Source organism: Terrapene carolina, unplaced genomic scaffold (assembly GCF_002925995.2).
Source record: "Terrapene carolina triunguis isolate 2854851 unplaced genomic scaffold, T_m_triunguis-2.0 Scaffold113, whole genome shotgun sequence".
Classification (NCBI taxonomy): Eukaryota; Metazoa; Chordata; order Testudines; family Emydidae; genus Terrapene; species Terrapene triunguis.
Window position 1 is genome coordinate 23,968,706 of NW_020664464.1, and position 15,566 is coordinate 23,984,271.

Genomic DNA, 15,566 nt, shown 5'->3' on the forward strand with positions numbered 1-15,566 from the left:
GAATCTATGAATCCAGAAACTGCTCGTTCCTTTTCTGATAAAGTTTTGTCTAAGAGTTTTGGTTTATCAGCTGAGTGAATAAGAAATATTGGGGCATTACAATGGAACTTGAATACGTTTGTGCTTTAAAATGGGACCTTTTCTGTTTCCATAGTGACTTGGATTTGTAATTAGTGTCTTCCCTAAAATGGAAACTGAGCCCAAAGCAGCGTGTGTGAGGTCTGGGTCAGCAGCTAACCTCCTAGAGCCCAGCAGCAGCGATTGGCAAATGTTGCTGTCAGTCAGTGGCTGGAGCTGAGTGTTTGATAGGGCAGTTGGGGGGTGGAGCTCAAGGGAAGAGGGCGAAGGAGAGGAGCTGCAGGTGCTGTAGCTGTGACTCCAGTGAAGCCAGAGCGGTGATGCAGCCACCACACCCCGGGCTGAGCAGAAATGAGATTTTGCGCTAGGGTGAGTTGTTCCATTGAGATTCTGGTTCACTTTTTAATCATTTTAGACCCCAAAGGCCGCCCCAGGGCCAGCCTGGAGCATGACTCCAAGCGGCTGGTGGCAGGGTCCGGTGCTTCCAGCTCTCGCCCTGTCCCTGAGCTGAGCAGGGGTTGTGACCGCGTCTGCCTTGCCCCCGGGCTGCGTGTTCTTCCAAGCGCGGCGGGTTCCTTACGAAACGAATCTGTCCCTGCTTCCCTCCGCCCCGGGGGCAGATTGTGTGTCGCCCGCCCGCGCTCCGGCCTGTCCCCGCTACAAACGCAGCTTGGACTTTTCCGAGACTTTTCGCTGTGGTGCAGCTAATAACGTGCGCTCTCTTCTCTCCCCCACTAGCCCTGAGGCGCTCGGCCGGCGGCAGCGGAGAAGAAGCGAGCGGACAGGGACCAGGCAGGCGCCTTCCGCGCAGAGCCGATTGCCCCCGCCCCTGCCCCAGCTGAACGCCTGCGCCCCGCACCCCAGCCGGTCCTGGGCGGTGCGATGCTGGCGCGGGCTTGGGCCCTAGGGAAGGAATCTGCCTACGCCCCTCGCGTACCTTAGCCGAGAACTCGCCCCTCCGAGAAGAGCGTGGCCCATCCTAGCCCCGTGCGTAGCTAAGAGGAAGGGCTCCTGCTCCCCGGCCGGCGCCGTGCTCCGGGGGCAGGATGGTGGATGTGTTCAGCGGGCGGCCCCTGCTCACCCGGGACGGGCACGCCGTGGATCCCGAGGAGGTTTTGCAGAACAAGATCGTGGGCTTGTACTTCTCGGCCGGCTGGTGCTCCCCGTGCCGGGACTTCACCCCCATCCTGTGCGACTTCTACAGCGAGCTGCTGGAGGGCGCCCGCCCGCCGGCCCCTTTCGAGATCGTCTTCATCTCGTCCGACCGCAGCCCCGAGGAGATGGTCGAGTACATGCACGACATGCACGGGGACTGGCTGGCGCTGCCCTTCCACGACCCCTACAAGCAGTGAGTGGGGGCAGGGGGGAGGGTTAGCAGCAGCCTGTTACCCGTAGGCTGGGGGGCCCCTGCCCTGGGGGAGCTACGCGATCCGGGGGTGGGATGGCCAGGACCGCAGCCGTTGCTATACCCTAGACCAGGTGCTTCGGGCTGGGTTTAAATCCAAGCTAGAACGTGCCAAGTTTGCACCCAGCCTCTCGAGTTCCACTGGCTGAACGTGTAAGTGCCTCTAGTGCCCAAAGCACCTAGACCCTGCCACAGTCTGGTGGCGCCCCGGCTGCAGAACTCGAGAGCTGGCACCTGGGTCCTGCTGGATCCCAGCCAACCTTGGGCCCCAAATTCTAAGGTGGAAATCTAGAAGAACTGTCCCTGAAACCTGTCCCTTTCCTGACTTGCACCGATGAACCCCTGACCATACTGCACCCTGGCACCACAGCACCAGATCCAATACCTAGACCCTGCTAGATCAGGCCAGTGTTTGCTTTTGGCCCCCAATTCTTCCACATAAATAGAGAACAAGTGTAGATACTCCAGCACTCCCATTGTACCAGGACCCGTGAAGAAGAGCTCCGTGTAGCTAGAAAGCTTGTCTCTCTCATGTACCGAAGTTGGTCCAATAAAAGGTCACCCACCTTGTTTCTAGGGGAAAAAATAACCTTTTGCCATGATGAAAACTGGTAAACAGCAAGGTGCCTTAAGGTTTCCTCTAGGGTCCTGTATTGTTTTATGTATTTATTAACTGCCTGGAAAGGGGAGTGTGTAGTGAGGTAGCAAACTTTGCGGGTGAGACAAAGTTACTTAGATTATTCCAGTCCAGAGAAGAGTGAGAGGAATGGAAGAGAGACATAAACAAGCTAGGTGACTGGACAGCATGATGAAGTTCAATATAGACAAATGTAAGGTAATGCATATTGGAGGGAAAAGTTTGAACTGATGTGCTTTACAGGGTTCTAAACTAATTGTATCAAGTGAGGAAAGTCACTGTAACCAGCTCAATTTAAACAAACAAAAATTTCCCATGAAAAATAATCCATTGGAAATGTATCTGTCTTTGCTGCCCCAATTTGTAGCAATTTTCCACCTAGTGAAACTGTGGGTGCACTAACCTGTTTAGTTACAAGGGGCCAGAAAAAGGAAATTCAGAAAAATATCAGTATTGTTTTTAAGGAAGTCTTTTTGGTAACATTTTGTAATGTTTGCTGGAGTGTGGCAGTGATCTTTTAAAGTTAGCTTGCAAGTCTGATGATTGATGTTACTTTGATTAGTTGGCTTACTCCTGCCGTGATAGGGTGCATTAATTTAAATCAAAGCAATTTAAATAATCAATTTAATCATGACTTAAATCAGAAAGCAGGAAAACTTGTTTTAAATAGTCAATTTTAATTGTGTTTTGCATTTGTACTTTTGTAGTTATTTTCCTAAAGAAACGCTTATCCTCATTAGTTGGTAACCATTAAAACATATTATTTAAACTGAATATAGCATTTACGCTAAATTTGGTCCTCCTTTTTGCTAGCCAGGAAGATACACTACATCTATACATATTTATTTAAGCAATTGTATAGCTTAATTTATTTTTATTCAGGTTATTAATTTTTATATTTTTATTATGTCAGAAAATGGTGAATGATGCATTTCTTATTAGATTATTTTTTTACTTGTGATTTGTGTCAAGATCTATTTGGATGGAAATTCAAATTCAATTAATGCACAAAAACAAGCATTTAAAATTTTTGATTAAATAAAACTACTTTAAAAGTGCTGGATACATTTTTAAAAGTTTATCAAAACATGTTTTGCATTTAAAGTAGCTGATTTAATAAACAAAGGAAATATTATCTGCAGTTAATTAATTGATCTGATTGTTTCAAGTCACCATTTCCATCAATATTCTAGAACTAGTAGTTCTCGCCTCTCACATGGCTAATTAAGGTCTTTCTCTTTAAAAGTTCCAGAGAGCTTTAATGTTTCTGTATTAAAGCTAGCAATACCACAAGACACCACACTTAGAAGGGTTTAAGCATAACAAGTAATTGAAATTGGAGTGAATTCTGAGAGCTGAAATCCTGTAGCGTATTACACCAATGATATATTTTAACTGTTAACACAATTTTTAAAAACAAAAATGACTGAGGTTAGCTCTGTTAGGACTTCTGAGAGAAAGATTTCTCTACATTTTAATACTCTGTCTAATCCCGACTCGCACATGCTGAATAGACAGGCAGGTTGTATGGTGAACCTGCAAGAGGGCAGGGAATAGTCAATGGCAAAACTCTTTGTGGGTTTTGCTCTGAGTAGGTCTAATTGACATAGTGCCTAAAACTATGTTGACAGCTGGTGGGTGGTGTCTATAAAGGCTCCCAACATTGTGAACAATGAGTAGCAATAATGGGATGGGTATATAAAAGAAAACATCCCTTCTATATGTTGGGATTCCCTCCGAGACCTTTTCCACTTGGCTTATCTGAAACACTTCGTCCAGTTCTGGGAGAACACTTGATCCAATTCTCTGGAATCCAAAAACTAGGTTTGAATCTGGCCTTGTCTCTGAGGCTTTTTATTTGGCATTTCATAAAGCTACACCTGAGGTGATCAAGCTCAGGGGTAGGTGAGTGCATAAATCAGAATATACACAGATTCTGAAACAGACTTAACACATGTTACATGCTTTATGATTGGCTTACTAATTTTGTGAACCAATCCCTGTATAGATCATGAGCTATCCATGCGCTACAATGTGTGATACTAAGCAAGGCAAAGCTGCAAGCTTATCACACAGTACTCCTCTTTTTAATATTTCTTTATTTACTAGCTACGTATTATTTATGAAGCTGCTTGTGAATTCATGCTTTGTCCATTGTTAACCCCTGTTTCCTTACTTCTGTTTTCTTTCATTGTTCATGCAAGGCCTACACCATAGAAAACACAGTTGTTGTGCAGTAGCTGCAGTAAGACCCTGGAACAGGATTTCCTCTTCACCCCTTTCTCCCTTTCTGGTATAGCGGTGAATTCTTTTCTCCTTTTCCTCATTTACTTTCTCAGAGCAGAAGGGGAGGGGTAGTGTTACTATTTTATGAATGCACATCAAAACTGATCTGGTAGTTGATTTGTGGCATTCCAATAGCATTAGCACAGTGGAACCTGCTTATAGAGAAGCCAAGGGTCACCGTAAGCAGAGTGAAGCAAAAGTCTATTGAAATTAATTGAATGGTTTGAACTATAGGCAGAAATTTGCTAGAATAGAATTCATACAAAGAAAGTTCCACTCTTGATTAAACATAGAATACCTGAATTGTTGGTGAATAGTAATTTGATGGTCTACTCTGTGTGCACAAATGGATGATCTCATTTGCATAGCTAGGCTATATTTAGAGGGGACAGTATCCTTCTTTTCTCTCTCCCCTCCTTTGTTTGTTTGTTACACCCACTTGTAGGCTCTTGTCCTACATTAGACTGTAAACTCTTTGAGTCAGGGACTATCTTTCTATATGTTAATACAGTGTCCAGCACAATCCTAGGCACCGGGTTTCTAATCTGCCAGGGGGTGCTCCCTCCTGGCTCCGTCCAGGCCACGTCCCCGCCCCACCCTCCTTCTTCCCACCCTGCCTCTTCCCCGCCCAGTTCCGTCCCCGAGCAAGCCCTTGCTCCTTCCCCCTCCCCCCAGCCCCTCCTGATGCTGTGAAACAGCTGATCCATAGCAGTTGGTAGGCGCTGGGAGGGGGAGGCGCAGATCGGGCCTGCTGGCGGGCAGGAGGCACTGGGGGGAGGGAGAGGTTCTGGTAGGGAGGCTGCCGGTGAGTGCTCAGCCACCATTTTTCCCCCCCCCGTGCTGGAGCACCCACTGAGTCGGCACCTATGAGCACAATGCAATCCCAATTCTGATTGGGGCTCCTAGATGCTATATAATAATATAACCAGGACTAGGTTGTTTTAAAAAGTAAATGGATTACATGTGATTCATGTCACTAAGAAATGAACTCCTCTAACCACAGAACAATACTCCAATACAGCCCATATAGTATATTTCCCCACACTGCCTCGCCAATGTGCTTTGATGTTGACGTGGAGGGAAACATTCTCTAGTGGTGAGAGTAGTTTGATTTTTGCCTATTCAGTCCTTGATCTGCCTGTTGAGACCACTGCCAAGTAATGCTAATTCTGGTGGTGGTTTTGTAATATTGGTTTCTTTCTACTTAAAACTAGATTGAGGTCTCAAAGTCATTTTATATAATTTTACTGAACAGTTTCTAGGTAGTAACAATATCTGGTCACTACCAACATTGGCTGAATTCAAGTGACCTAAAGGGGGAAGGTTCTGTATTCCACAAGCCATTCAGCATGTGCCATGGGAAGGCACAAGTCTAGTGATTAAAGCTCCGGTCTCAGTCATGAGATCTGGGTTCTGTTCCTGACTCCGTGTCTTGCTCTGTGATATGAGCAAGTCACTTTATCTGTGTCTGTCCTCCAGATGAGGAAATTGAGGTAGAGAATTACATTTACTTCTTCCTCATGGGAGCACTGGGAAGGTTGATGTTTTGTCATGTTTTCTGAAATCCTCTTATGAAATGTGGCATGTCCGATAGTGCCATGTGTGCATATTAAGAGTCTTAAGTGGCTAATGTAAAAACAGCAAAGAAGAATTGTTAAGTGTTAATAAGTCATGTATGAATATTTAATCAAAATGTGGCTTATTTTAAGTGTTTGGAAATTATAGCTAAATAACTTAATTGCTCATTTTTGGAGCATGCAACAAGGTGCTGTAATATCTTTATTAAACTATTTTAGCTGGTGAGCTCAATACTTACTGTAGTCTCATAGCTGCAAGAATTTAAATTCAAACCAGGATCACAGGCGTCCCTCAGGGCTGTGCATCTTAAATGTGTCTGAGTTAGGACATAAGTAGGGGTGTAGGCAACAACAAAATATAACTCCTGATTGTGTTTTATTCCTGGTGGAATTCTGCACCGCTGCACAATGCAGAATTTTGTGGAAATTAATGTTGTACATGCAGAATTTCTTCTTCCCTCCTCCCCCCCCCCCCCCCCCCCCCCCCCTGAAATGGGCTACAGAGATGCTAGCTACCACTAGGGGCTGCTGGACCTGGCACAACCCAGCTCGCAAATAGAAGACAAGGATGGGGAAAGGGGAAGGGAACTGGAGGGTTCCCAGCAGCTGCAGTTCCCAGCACGTCCTGATGGAAGAAGGTGGCAGTATGCAGGAAATTTCATGCAAGCCCGGGACCTGTTTCTCCCTCTGGATCCCTGGGCTCTGGGGCATATGGGTTGTGTGTGTGTCTGGCCTGAGGAGGGTGTGGCTGGGCTCTGGGGGGTAGGGGATGTGAATGTCTTGGGGGTCATGGCTGGGTTCTGGGGGCAAGGGGGCGTATGTGGCCCCCTGGCTGGGCTCTGCGGGGGGAGGGCAGAGAAACAGGAACTGGGTTGTCATAGGGTTTTCTTTAACTCTACTCCAGGGGGAATTTTTGTGTGTCTGTATTGTTACAGACATACTTGCTGACAGGTATTTTGAAATAAATTAACAAAATAATTGAAACTGGTGTGATTATATAGTGTTATTTTGACAAATAGCTTTTGCAGAATTTTTAATTTTTTGGCAGAGAATTCCCCCAGGAGTAGTGTTTATTGGCTTTGTATTGCTGCTGCTGGGTGCACCTTGTGATCCTGGTGGAGGGGGATAGGAACGAACAGGAGGAAGATGAAGCAAATAGAAGAAAAAGAAGTGATTAGCACAGGGGTCGGCAACCTGCGGCATGCGAGCCGATTTTTACTGGCACGCTGCAGCCAGTCGGGGTCCCGGCCGCTGGCCCCGCTCAGCCTGCTGCTGGCCTTGGTGAATGGAACTCCTGGCCAGCAGTGGGCTGAGTGGGATCGGCGATCAGGACCCCGGCTGGCAGGAACCGGCGGACGGAACCCCAGACCGGCAGCGGGCTGAGCATCTCAGCCCGCTGCCGGTCTGGGGTTCCGGCTGCTGGCCCCTTGCCAGCCGGGGTCCCGGCCATCAGCCCCGCTCAGCCTGCTGCCAACCTGGGATACCAGTCACTGGCCCTGCTTACCTCACTGCTGGTCTGGGGTTCCAGCCTCCTGGCCCCCTGCTAGCTGGGGTCCAGGCATCCGGCCTTGCTCAGCCCTCCTGCCGGCCTGGGGTACCAGCAGCCAGCCCAGGGCTTAAAAACTTGAAAACTTTGTTTGTATATTACAGTAATCGTTAAAACATGTATAATGTTAATAAATACATAGGTTTGATGAAACAAAGTAGTTGTACTTATGTGCCTGTGCTTAATTTGTGTTTTCGACGATTTACCTTCTAAAAAAATCTTGCATGTCTCGCACCCAAGGTTAAGAACCACTGCACTAAACTGATAAGATCTGCATTTTAATTTAATTTTAAATGAAGCTTCTTAAACATTTTAAAAACCTTGTTTACTGTACATACAACAATAGTTTAGTTATATAATATAGAGGTATAGAGCGAAACCTTCTAAAAACGTTAAAATGTATTACTGGCACATGAAACCTTAAATTAGAGTGAATAAATGAAGACTCAGCACACCACTTCTGAAAGGTTGCCGACCCCTGAATTAGCAGATAGGCGGGGGTACAAGCAGGCAGTCTAGGAACAGCAAATTAGGCTGTTTTTGCATTGTGATCCATACAGGCAGACTGCTGTGCCTATGCTATGTCCCCTCAGACTTCATGTGGGTGCAGCAGTGCACCCATCTGGATCACAGTGCAGGATTGAGGCCTTAATATGCAGTAGTTAAGTTTCCTGCTCCACTTGCCAGCAGACCTGAAATCCCTGTAGAAGAAGCTTATTACGCCCCTAGAGAGATGGAGCAGTTTGTATTGCTTTCTGGCAATTCCCTCTAGCTAAATGGCAGGCAGCTTTGACTGACTCCATATTCAGTTCACTTTAATTGGAGTGAGGCCTTTGGAGTGGGGAGAGAAGGATTCCAAAAAATCCCTGAAAAAAGGAAGGTGGGTGGAAGGTAGTCCAAAGACACAGAGAATGGTGGAAGGGGTAAAACTAGCTATGTATTTATACTAAGCTCCTCACTGTGGTCTGAGGTGTATGGGTCTGGGAAGAGAGTGACAGATATAAGCACGTATGAATAAGGCAATAAATGCACATGAGAGGGAAGAAGGGGGAATGCATAGGAAAGGGGAAGAGGGGGCTTTGCTTACTTTTAAGCAAGTGATTGAGTTGATAGCTGAAGAAAACTCAGAAATAAAACTTCTCCATTCCTTCCTTGGAATTTGAGTCCAGCCCAACGGACAAAATTAGACTCCTAACTTATGTTACTCTTGAGGATATGTCTGTAACGTTTAATAATGTAGACAATTCTTAAATTTGTTAGAAATACACAATAAATAGTATGAATACACAGGAGCTGTGCATTATTCTGTTTACCACTGCTAATAAAGGTTAGCAAGACTGCCACCATTTACAAGGATAGCTGTCTTTTGAGTAACAAGTCCTACCCTCCCAGATGGAGAGAAATATATCCTATAATTCCGTTATGAATTATAGTATATAGCATGCTATCGCTTCCATTAACTTTGTGCTCCCCGTGAATGCACTAGCTATATATTTTAGAAGAACTGAAAAATAACTAATGGTTGTGAAGTCCTTTCGGCTCTTAGGTGAATTAAACTGAGTTCATTTTTCATTATTGTTCACTTTAATCAGAGGTATCTGCAGAAGCCTTTGGTATAATGGATGAAATATTAGGAAACACAAAGACAGATAGTTGAGTAAAACACCTTATGCAGTAAAAGCATTTTTTGTAATGAACCATCGTCAGAAATAGCTGCAGCCAATTTAGTAAAATGTGTTGGCAGCTCACAGTCTGGTCAAGTGTAGGTGCCATAAGTTTGCACAGATGTTGTAGTGCTTGGAAACATTGAACGAGCAGAGCATTATATCTTACTAGCAGCTGAATGCCCATGTTTGTTGCAGGGGGTGAGGCAGTTGGGCCAAGTAATCCACCATCTGTGCAGTCTCCCTCATACGACCAATGACATTGTTGCATGTGTACAGTCAGGTTTGTGATTGGTTGTGTTACCTCTGATATCACACTGATATTCCAGTTTGGGGTAGACATCCCAATCTGTCCCAACCATCCTTTCTGTGAAGGTTGAAAATCTCACTATATCTTCCTTCTTCACCTCCCCAACTTGAGTTGGAGACCCCAACATCTAGAACTGGGGTGGGCAAACTACAGCCCGCGGGCCATCAGACCTTTTAATCTGGCCCTCGAGCTCCCTCCAGGGAGCGGAGTTATGGGCTTGCCCCGCTCCGCATGGCTCCCAGAAGCAGAAGCATGTCCCCCCTCCAGCTCCTTGGCATAGGAGCAGCCAGGGGACTCCGCATGCTGCCCCCGCCCCAAGCGCCTGCTCTGCAACTCCCATTGGCCGGCAACTGCGGCCAGTGGGAGCTGCAGGGGCGGTGCCTGCGGACGGGGCAGCATGTAGAGCCACCTGGCCACGCCTCCGCATAGGAGCCAGAGGGGGACATGCCGTTGCTTCCGGGAGCTGCTTGAGGTAAGTGCGGCCTGGAACTTGCACCTCTGACCTCCTCCCACTCCCCAATCCCCTGCCCTAGCCCTGATCCCCCTCCTGCCCTCTGAACCCCTCGGTCCCAGCCCGGAGCACCCTCCTGCACCCAAAACCCCCCAGCCTCACCCTAGAGTCCACGCCCCCCAACCGGAACCCTCATCTCTCCCCCCCCCGCACGCTAACCCCCTGCCCCAGCCTGGAGCCCCCTCCTGTTCTCTAAACCCCTCAGCCACAGCCTGGAGCCCCCTCCCCTTCACCCCAACCCCTGAAGCACCCCAGATCCCCCTCCTGTACCTGAACCCCTCATTTATGGCCCCACCCTGGAACCCGCACCCAAGCTCAGAGCCTGTACCCCCTCCCACACCCTGACCCCCTGCCTCAGCCCAGAGCCCCCTCCCAGATTCCAAAACCCCTCTGTTCCATTCCCAGCCCACAACCCCCTCCTGCACCCCAAACCCCTCATCCCTGGCTCCATGCCAGAGCCTTCACCCCCTTTTGCATCCCAACCCCTTGCCCCAGCCTGGAGCCCCTTCCCGCATCCTGAACTCGTCATTTCTGTCACCACCCCAGAGCCCTCACCCCCTCCTGCACCCCAACCTCCAATTCAGTGAGCATTCATGGCCTGCCATACAATTTCCATACTCAGATGTGGCCCTCAGGCCAAAACGTTTGCCCACCCCGATCTAGAAGGAGATCACATCTATACCTCTACGCAATGCACTGTAAATATCTATGTCACAGACTTCAAAGTACCCATCATTAAATCATGCTAGCATATTACTTTGTTTTTAATTGTATTTATTTATTTTACCAAGGAGAGAAGAGAGTTGACATCTGTGGTATGTGTTGCATTTTCATTTCGGGCCAGAGATTAGAAATTTGTGGTTATGATAAATAAGCCTGTCCAGCAGACAGAAGGTGGGCAGATGGCTGGCAGAAATGTTTGTTCCTGGAGTGTGCAAAGTGGTATTTCACAGGCATATAGTTGTCTAAGTGATGGTACCCTCTGTGAGGATATCTTCAGTATTTCTTTCCATTCACTTAACTGTTCATTGCCATAACATTAAATGCTTAGACATGTTTTTAACTGTGATGTTCCATGGTTACACATAGGTTCCAACTTAAATCAAGGCAAAGCAATCTTTTGGCTTAGTTTTCGTGATTTAAAATTATGGGGCTGTTGAGGAGCTTTGGAGTGCCACAGTGTCTCTGCCATCTCCTGTCTTTGCTCAGTGGAGCTTAGGATCTCTGCAGGCTCCCCACCTCCATCCCTGTCTCGTTCTACAAAGTAGAACCATCCCTTGCTCTCGCTGCTCTACAGAGCTGCAAGTTCCACAGAGTAAGTGGCTTCCTGCACTACTCTGCAGTTTCTCTTCTCCACCTCTCCTTGCCTTGATGCTGGCTTGGCTCTCCCCTACCCACAACAACCATTGGCTCCTGGGCAACTCAGCTCCCTCCCTCATAGGCACTTTGTTACTCCTTTAAAGAAAACAAAGCAGAGGGCCTTCAGGTGCCAGTAGCAGCAAAGAGCCAAGCCAGCACTGATTGTATTGAGGGAAAGAGGGAACCAACATTCATTGCATCGAGGATGGAACTAGCATGGGGATGTTCAGCATCAGCTGGATTGTGAGGCAGCCTTAATCACTGTGGCTGTTAGTTCTTCACATCAGAAAATAGCCACACACAACTCCAGTTTTATTGCTGGAGTTTGATGACACCCGTGTGAAAATGCATATATTTATAGGGACCTCTACGTTTGCTGTGTCTCTGAATATTAGAAATGTAGGTTTTCTGTTGTTTTGTTAAAAGGACACTGTAATAACTAGATTTCAATTTCCTCAGATTTGGTCAGCTGGCCATCAGTCTGTATCTTTTTATCACTTAAATTCCTGTGTAAACTGAGAAACTCTGTCACTTTGGGTTAATTTAAGGTACTTTTAAGAGTACAGCCTTTCCTTATGATGGATTATGAAACTTGTTTCAATGAGGAATTTAAAGTCTCATTAATTCAAATTGGCACAGTTTAATATCCCTATGTGAGGAGAAATGGAGTAGCCATCATTGTATAATGCTAATTTATACTATACCTTGGAGAATGAAAACTCCTGAGGTGAGATCCTCATCCCCGTTCCAGCGAATTCACACATAGTAAAAGGGCCAGAGCAGCATAACGGGTCCTAAGAATTACTGTTTTGGCTAAGGGAGAATTCCCCTGGTGCAGGTGCACTATGGAAGAGGGCTGCCTTCTGAGGATCCTTTTGTAAGCCAAGGGCATGCTGGGGTGAGACTGGAGCAAGCAGTGCTTATGGAGGCTCCAGGTAGTACTGCAGCCCGTATGGAAGCCCAAGGGAGACTGCTGTAACTTAGATTAGGTCCTCCAGGGCTACAGAGCAGCCCAGAATCTTGAGGGTACAAAGAGGGCTAAAAGCTTTCCCTGTGTTGCAAGTTCTGTGTTTGCACCTCTAAGAGATGCAGCACAGAATCTCACCCCTGGTGTGTGTGTTTTCAGTTTTTATTGCATAGACCACTCCTTTAAAAATACTTGACGGCTTGCTGAAATGTTTCTAACAGCGTGTTTAACTTTGTGTTTTGTTTCCAGTGATTTGAAGAAGAAATACAATATAACGGCCATCCCCAAACTGGTGATTGTGAAACAAACTGGAGAAGTCATTACTGACAAGGGAAGGAAACAGATCAGAGAAAGAGGGCTAAGCTGCTTCCAAAACTGGCTCGAGGGGGCAGATGTCTTTCAGAATTTTTCTAACTGAACAAAAATTGGGAGCTACAAGCAAGACAGCTAGACAAGGCTTGTGGGGGAACTTGCAGAGTTCCCAAACTATAACTTCTTTGGTTAGAACAGAGGGCATTATTGATTAGGAGCCATTACATTTTAGTCCAAACTGTAGAAAGCAGAATATGCCAGTAGGCTAACATAGTTCAGAACAAACGCACTTACCATTTTATTCATGTTGTCTTGTTTACTGCAGTTAGTACAAACACCAAAGCATTCATAATAATATTCAAGAGTTGTGTATTTTAGGGATCTTTCAGACAGATAGAAGGGCAGCCCTGTGAAGTCTATGCAAATGTTTTATTTTTGCAGATGTGTACAGGTAAAAAAAAATACATATTTTTCTCAACAACAAGATTTTTCTGGTGATTAGCACATAATTTATATTTATTGATAAAACAGAAGTATATTTGCTTTAATAAAGTACTATTTATGCATTGCATGATTTCAGATGTCTCCTTTGATATGTTAAACGTAAATCTGAACAGAAAATGACATGGCTCTTAAATGGGGTGCACTGTTTGCCCATGCATAAGAAGTCCCTTGTTGTCAATGGTTGGGGTGGGTTTTTTGTACACTTTACAGGCTCTCTTTCCATTTTTTTATCTCCAGATTTTTCCCCCCAATACCATAGTGTCAGTCAACATCTCCAGTTCACAATCAGGCTTTCTAAAAAATATCAGTGTTTTGTGTGTGTGTTTGCAATGGGGAGAGGAGTGGCGGGAAGGAGGAGAAAGGCAGGGGATATATAGGTGAAGTGTCCATGTTAAACAAAGATGCTAACCAGGCTGGTGTCTAGTATTTAGAGCACAAAACTATGGGTCTGATTTTCCTCATGTACATTAGTGTAAACTTTTGACTTCAGCAAAGTTTCATACAGCAGAGTCCATGCAGAACTGGTAGGAGAGGAGAATCTGTCCTTTAGGCCTTATGAGCCCAATTTCTGGATGAACTGCCAATGTGGATGACGATTGTTAAGCACATCTGTCAGGGTATGAAGTAATTCACAGAAAATGAGGCACTTTGCCTGCAGGACTCTCAAGCACATTCTCTAAATGAAATATACACAGTTACCATAAACATGCATTAATATTTGGAAAGCTATATTTACCATGCTATAAACAGGAAGGAGTTAGACGGGAATAATATTTAATATTTGTTGAACTTGCTGATTCATTTCTTGTAATGGAGGAAATGATGTTTTCTCCTCAGAGTATGTACTCTAGGAGGGCTCATATCTAGTCCTCAAAAATAAGCCATGAAACAAGAGCTCCAAAGATTCTGAGTAGAAAAACAATGTTAGCTTAGTGTGGTGATTAAATATACTTTGTGAGTCAGAGGCTCTCAGAGCTGGGTTCTTGAGGTGATATTAGGCAATACTGCAGCCTGTTTCTGATCTTCACTATCTAACCAGTTAGTTCATAGTTTAGTACTCTTCTAAAGAATACTGAGCTAAGAATGAATTTTTGGAAAGGTCTTTATGCAAGCACTGCCTGCTGTTCTGGGACCAATACATGATGAGTGTAGTTTGAAATATCAGTTCAATCAGAAACGGAAAAGACATTAATAGAAAATGTTTCCAGTCCTTAAGTATATACAATTATGTTGCCTGAAATATGGGCCAACTCCTAATGGCACAGGCACCAGTTGTAGCCTAATGGTTATCTCCTCATTTAGATTTCATGTTCAATTCAAGGTAGATGGCCATTTGATTGCCTGCCTCTGTGTACAGTATATGCATCTATATGTATGTATACTACTTAAAATTTGATTTTTTTTAGGTACCAGTGAATATACATTGAATGTGGGTGATAAAATGGGCTGCTGGATGAGTGTGTCCCAATCCAGATGGGAGTTAACAGAAATAGAATTGTGATGAAGTAAAAGAAGTATTAAAAAGTAGTATATGGATTCCTGCCCTGTGGGGGTCTACCATATTCTCACATCAGTATGTTGAGTGCCTTAAATAATTACCACTCCTGCTTACGTTCATTATGCTTTTCATGGTATTTCATGTTCCAAGTATAGGAAATATATGGGGTAAAGGAAAATACCATAGTGCAATACATTCTCTGCTGTAAGTAGAGAAGTTAAAGGAGTAACTCGCATGGAGGCTACAGTGTCATTCCCTCATGTATTGATAGGGAACTAAACTCATTTGCATGTTATACTTGAAATCATGGGCTTTTTTACACCTTTGTTTTTGCTTTAAACCTAAACCTTAAGTATGTCTTGCATTTATTAGCAATTTTTCTACCGTCCTTCCTTTTTTCTGTGGTGAAATGCCATGAATATTAATTGGTGGCCAGCTTTCTTTCTTGATGAGAAGGAATGATACTGTGTTCTGATACAGTTATATGCAGTAGCATGAATGTTATTGATAGATATTACACACTCAAAAGGAAATTAACGAAAAACTGACTGAGGTGAGGTGAGCCTCTGCTGGGATTAGACAGGATATTACTCTTTATTAGTAGCTGATTTATGGGCCAACTTGCTTATGGCACAACACGTGTAAAGCAATCGTGTGCAGTCTCTAGTTATCGCACAATTTACAACAACATTTCACTAGCAAAAAATGGCAAGGTTTGTATGCTGATATACAAGCATTGTGAGTTGATCCATAATATTCTGAGGAAGAAGAACTAGCATTTATATTCAAACAAATCAGTGCTGCAGGGTCTCTTGTGACAACTGAACATATCATTTGGAAAGAAGCAAAGCATAGATAGATTCTATGTCTGCAGTGTGTGTTTGTTTGTGTTTGGGGGTTACTTGCTGTGTG

General features: G+C 45.1%; 1 protein-coding gene across 2 annotated transcripts in view; it reads left to right on the top strand.

The window, feature by feature from the left end:
- Positions 1–826: 826 nt before the first annotated feature.
- NXNL2 (nucleoredoxin like 2) overlaps positions 827–15,566 on the top strand; it is a 24,770-nt gene continuing 10,030 nt past the window's right edge. The window contains exons 1-2 of one of the 2 annotated variants that reach the window (XM_029911688.1): positions 827–1,426; positions 12,590–13,199. In XM_029911688.1, the coding sequence (XP_029767548.1) occupies positions 1,125–1,426; positions 12,590–12,758 (471 nt within the window). In that variant the 5' untranslated portion in view covers positions 827–1,124 and the 3' untranslated portion in view covers positions 12,759–13,199. Of the gene's footprint in view, positions 1,427–12,589; positions 13,200–15,566 lie in introns of those variants that run through there. The other variant, XM_029911689.1, reaches the window with a different exon arrangement.